General features: G+C 40.0%; 1 protein-coding gene across 50 annotated transcripts in view; it reads right to left on the reverse strand.

Moving 5' to 3' along the window:
* Positions 1–5,789, reverse strand: part of ABI3BP (ABI family member 3 binding protein) — a 241,123-nt gene extending 235,334 nt beyond the window's left edge. For 22 of the 50 annotated variants that reach the window (XM_074362325.1, XM_074362300.1, XM_074362295.1 and 19 more), the window contains exon 1: positions 5,602–5,786. In XM_074362325.1, the coding sequence (XP_074218426.1) occupies positions 5,602–5,680 (79 nt within the window). In that variant the 5' untranslated portion in view covers positions 5,681–5,786. Of the gene's footprint in view, positions 1–5,601 lie in introns of all 50 variants that reach the window. The other 28 variants (XM_074362090.1, XM_074362203.1, XM_074362126.1 and 25 more) reach the window with 6 other exon arrangements.
* Between the last annotated feature and the right edge of the window lie 211 nt (positions 5,790–6,000).

Genomic DNA, 6,000 nt, shown 5'->3' on the forward strand with positions numbered 1-6,000 from the left:
AAATTCCTTAATATTTAGTATCTCATAGCCTGACGTAGTCTATAAGACTAAACTAAACTAGTAAACATATAATTAACACAGAGAAACCTTATTTTTAAGCACTGGATTCTAAAAATGATAGTCTTACCATCAAAAAATTATACTTGATCAATTTTTACATTCCTAATACAGATTTCTCTTATCGCAGGGGCTGGATCTCATTCAGTTTTACCTAGTAGACACTCAATAAACAGTGCCTGAACAGACAAATCAATACAACTGCAAAAAAATTTTTAGAACTCTAAAAGATGCTAAAATAATTCTCCTGTGGTTTTCAAACTTGTTTTTGTTTAGCAGTGAAACCACTTTTCCCCAATAAACTCTTTAATACAGTCCTACAATAAATACATTACTCTAATAAAAGCAGAACCCTGCCCACCAGAGTTCTTGGCACTCCCCACAACCTCCCTGCCCTAAGATGGTAGAGACCCTCCCTGGCCCATTGCAAGTGTCAGCCACGCTTTGGAAAAATGAACAGGGGCACTGGAGTGATACCTTCTTGTTTTGACAAAGTAAGGTTAGGAGGATGGAGAATAAGAGATAGACCCCAAGTGTGTGGCTGGGAAAGTTTAGAGTAAGACACAAGAGCCCTCTACTCCAAAGGCAACCTTCTGTTTCTACTTTGTAACCAGCCTGGGGAATCAAGGCAGAGGGGGGCAAGGAAGACACATAGTTGCATCCTGTGCAGACTTCTCGGCCTTGGCTTCCCCTCTGAGTACTTTAACACCTGCTAAGCCCAGGCCCCTGGGGGCAGCCTGGGCTCTGGCCATGCAGTTTTCCCTACTGGGAAGAACCTTCCACTAACCTCCTCCTTGCCCCAGTGTCTATTTGTCCCCCAGGCTTCGACTTGGGTACCTTATCCTCTTGTAATTTTCAACCCCTCCAGTCTGAGTTGGGTCCTTCTGGTTCTTAAAGTTCTTTTGCTTTAGCCAAATCTGAGAATGATCTCACTCCATGGTAATTACACCTTTACATCCCTGTCTCCTCCATCAACCAGAAAGAGCTCCCTGAAGACACGTATCAAGCCGTGTCTTCCCAGCCTCAGTGCTCTGCATATACCTGGAATATAGTTTGTTACTTGAACAAATTGACATATCTTTACGTAGAGCATGGAACTGAAATTACACAGAAATTAGTGGTATAGATTTTTGCCACTTGCTTGCTGTGTGAATTTGAGCAAACCACTTAAATACTCGGAAGCACAATTTTATACTCTGGAAACAGAGAGTTATAAAACACCAGCTTTATAGGGGAACTTCAATAATTTAATTCGTTTTCCACATTCAAAATATTTAGCCCTAAATTACCACAAACAATACGAGCTCAGAGAATGTCCTCTATAATTATAATGGTAAGAGTTATTAATAGCTACGAGCGTTCTTGTTACTATTATCATCTGCCTGGGTTGTTTCATCCTTGGAATCAGAGATCTCTACGCTGCCAGGTGAGACCTGAGGCCAAAAGCCAGCTGCCTCTTCCCTCTGCACCGGCCAAGAATCGCAGCCAAGAGCCTCATGCCCTCGGGGCCATCAGATCACACTTGTATCTGGAATGTTCCTCTGTGGTTTCCCTGACCCCTACCTCAGGAGGACTGACAGAGCTGCTTAGAAATAGTAGCCTCTGCCTTCTGGCTGACTGCAACCTTCAGGACACTGGAGTTTCTGCAAAGAGGTGTGTCAGGCCCCTCATGTCCCATCAGAAGCTTTTGTGGTTCCTTTCACCACACATTGTTCTCTGTGGTTTTTATTTCAGCCTGGATGCCAGGAGAGAAAAAAAAAAAACAAAAAACAGTTCCATGGTGCCAAGAATAAAGAATCTGAGAGGTAGCTGGAGCACAGGGGCTTTTGAGGGTGTAAAACAACACGGTGATTCTTCTCCAAGGCCTGTGTGTTATGGTCTAATTCTCCTCCCAAAACACAGGTTCGAGCAGCTCTCTCCTGGAGGGTCTAGGAGGCTTTACTAGTCCCCGCCGAAAAGCTGATCTTCAGACAAAGGTGCAGCTTTCCGTAGAAGAAAACAGCCTTTGAACTTGACAATCAAACGCTGGGTTGAGAGAGGTCAGGCTGGAAGACAGTAGAGGGCTTCTCTCATTGTCCTGTAGAGCAATGCTTAACTCCCGGGCCCCACCTTTCGCCAAGAATGTGCCACTTCATTTGTCAGCCTCCGAGAGGTTCGCAGGATGGTTTGGACACAAGATCACATATTATTCGGTGTGCACATTTTTTCAGTATTGACTCACCTTTCTGTGACTCGGTAAAGATTTTCTGAATACTTGTTATATGTCAGAGCCTTTACTAAAAGCTTTGCACCTTTTATCTCATTTAATCCTCATATGCAATGAGAGAGTTATCATGATTTCCATTTTACAGATGAGAAAACTGAGGCTTAGCAAAGGTAATTGATTTCCCAAAGAACATAGTCATGAAGGGGTAGGGAGGAGAAGTTCATTAACAATTGTTAAAACTTTATACTAAACTTTTAAAAAGTAAGAAAGACTCTTCCAGGATCTTGTTTTCTGTACCAAAGTATGTGGTTATGTATGCAAATAGGTGTGAGACATGTAACAAGAGATTTCTTATTTAAGAAAAAATTTCCTTTTCCTATAAATAGCTAGCTATATTGATCAACTACACACACATACACACACACAGAGTAAATACGTTCTGTGGAAAATGTGAAGATTAAGATAATGTTTATGATCTTTACAAGATAATGTTTATGATCTTTACAAGAAACCATTTTATTCAAGGGAAGGGTAGCATTCACATGTTTACTCCAGAACATAACTCCTAAGATTTAGTTCAAAACAGGGCAGAACACAGATTTCAAGTCAGGAACCTGGGATCCACATCCCTGGCTCTGTCATCAATGTGGGGAAGTTAACTAAATCTCTCTGCCTTAGGTTGTCTTCATTTGTAAAATAAATGATTACGTTGGTCGGTGGTTTCCCAAATATTGGCTTATTACGGGGTTTTCATTAATCTGTCGTGAAATTAGAAAAATAAAAACAATGGACTTATTTGTATAAATTGATTTGTTTTATAAATCTGTTGCATTGGCTAGCTTTTATGAGCAACGTGGAATTTCCCCTCCTTTGAACATTCGCACATGGCATAATTCACGTATATCCTCTATAATGGCAACCTAATATTAAAAATATATGTGTATTTTTATGAGTCCATAAATCCAAAGTTCTTGGAACCACTAGACGAGGTGACCATTTGTCCTTTCTGGCTCCAAAATTCTATCCTCGTCTTAAATGACAAATGATATTTAACTAACTCTAAAGTAGGAAGGAAAAAGAAAAGCAAATCTTTTTTTTTTTAAATTTATTAGATTTTGCAGTGGGGAGGTAATTAGGTTTATTTATTTACTTTTTATGGAAATACTGGGGATTGAACCCAGGACCTCGTGCATGCTAAGCACGCACTCCACCACTCATTTATACCCACCCTCAGAAAAACCTTTCATCTCTTTTTCTCTAATTTAGTTCAGTATTTCCCCAAATGTGCTCTGTGAAAGATAAGCCCCTGGCAAGATATGATAGCTATTCCACTAGAAAAAGGATTCTTAGTCAAATGAGTTTGAGAAACAATGTGTTTAAAAAGTGGGGTAAGTTCCTCTACAGAGAAATTTTCAGAGCCTGTCAAGTCCTAAAGCCTGTTGTGACTTCCCCGAAACAGAAAAATACATGAATGCTCCCAGAGTAACTGACGGGAGGAGAGACAGACGCCTAGCCCAAACCTCTACTGAGGACACATACCTATTCCTGGAATGCAGTTTAAGAAAGTGACTTCAGCTAAAAGAAAGTTCCTCAGTATCTTCCATAAAAGAAAAAAAGATAGCCTTAGAGACAAGGAGATTTGACACTTATTTTATGGCATAATTATTTTAATGTGACAGGGATGGGGTTTTTTTTTTCCAAATTATTAAACCTATGGATTTTTTTTTTAATTGCAAAAGAAATCTGGATGGAAATACTTCAGATTAAAGTGCAATGAACAAGACAAAAGTTTGAGGGCTCTTTTTGACAACTTCATTTTTTTTTTCACCAGAACAAATAAAGGGAACTTGTGTCAAGAGATTTGTATCTAATGATTGCAACACGATAATCAAAGCATTTGGAATTTGCAGAAGTCTGCAGTAACAAAATTAAGACTATCATCTGTACACAGTAAATATGAGGCAAAATAAAACCATCTGTAGATACTAAGTCTGAGAGAACCTCCAGACTTCTCTCAGATGGTGGGTCCTTGTTAAATATTGCAGCGGTGGGAAGAATTAATTCTCAATAGCTGTGGCTCGTTATTGAGTTACTTGAACACTTTTACTATGATCAAGAAACAAAATTCTTGATAGAAGCGAAAGATCTAATAGTGTGCATTTTTTTGCATAATTATCTTATTAGAGTAGAGGAGGTTTACTCGGCCTTTTTTTTTTTTATTGCTTTTTATATCATCATGTGAAATATCAGCTAGCCAAACCCTTCAGCCTTCACACTCTGGATTCAAGTTTCACTTAACACACGGAGGAGAGAACAGTTTTCACTTGGGACAAGATGATCTTGGAGCAAACTATGCAGTGGGAGCACCTAGCAGGATCTTTTGGATATCGTGACACGAACAATCTTTCTTTCTGACCCTATGCACACCAGGTTTTTGACAAGCCTGCGGCTCTGAAATGCCTCTGATATTTCCCATCAAAACTGTACGGTAAATTCCAGTCTGTTTTTCATAATCCTGCTGACTACAGCAGCCTGCAACCATAAAAAGCCTTCACAGACCTGAAGTTGGCTTAGAAAAGTGTCTTAGCAAAAGAACAAAAAAATACATGCAACATTCTATTCAAAGATCTGAGAGAGGCAAGCTCTCCTTTGGGTGCTGATGGGCTCAAGAGATTGTTCTTAGGGCCTAAATTAAGAAATTTTGATTTTCTTCTGATGACATTTATAAACAAAATACCAACACTAAAATGAGAGCAATTTAGCCAGGAAAAGGGGGAGTGTCGTGTCCATCAAATTAATCCCTCTTCCAAACTCTGCGGGAGAGAAGTGCCTACAAATCAGCACATGACCATACTTCGGTGCACCCTGCCTAGAACCCTTCAGCCTCCAAGTTAACAGGTATGTGTGAGGTTTACACAATAGATTCAAGGTTTCAAATTAGCTTCTTTTAAGCCTTAAGCTACCACTGGTTTAGTCTCTGAGGAGGGGGATAAAAGCACCAAACAACTCTTTTCAACAGACTACAACACCCATCTATACAGTATGATTCAATTTACAAACATTTGAAACAATACCATTCAATCTATCGTGCACAACTGCTAAGCCCAGTTAAGTTGGTTTTCATTTTCGCAACAAAGAGACCCACTTGAAAAGTAAATAGCAGAGGTGGGGGAAGAAAGGAAAAGTTTAAGCTATCTCTCCACACCTTTGAATTTTGATCCTCCGAGAATAATTCTGTTCCCCCAACCTGGTAAAGCAGATCACATGTAACATCAACATTTAAAAACTAGTCTCTCTTAAAGATTAGTTTTAAAACACAAAACATCAGAGCTACTTGCCTTTTGGCAATTTCTGTGCATTTCCCAGGGCTAGTGCAATACTTCCACAGAGGAGTAGACACCCCAGGCTGGACAGCATGTTGCATTTGCCACCTCACACGGGGAGTGATGCTGGTGGGTGTCCTGCAACCCTGGAGCTGCATTTAAGTGGACGGTCTCCCAGTGACAGAGGCGGGCGGCTGCACTTAGCTGTGCTGTGGGCTTACTCACAGGGGGTGGAGACAAAATGACATCACACCCTTTCCCACACACACCAAAAAGAAAAAGAAAAAAAAAAGCACAACAGCAAAAACATATCATCACATTTCCTGCTAGGTTCTAACTGTCTCTTCTCTTCCCTCTGTGATATATAAATTAAATTACGGCCAATTTCTATTTGTGAAAGTAAAAGGATTTAGG

The sequence above is a fragment of the Camelus bactrianus genome, chromosome 1 (genome assembly GCF_048773025.1).
Source record: "Camelus bactrianus isolate YW-2024 breed Bactrian camel chromosome 1, ASM4877302v1, whole genome shotgun sequence".
NCBI lineage: Eukaryota > Metazoa > Chordata > Mammalia > Artiodactyla > Camelidae > Camelus > Camelus bactrianus.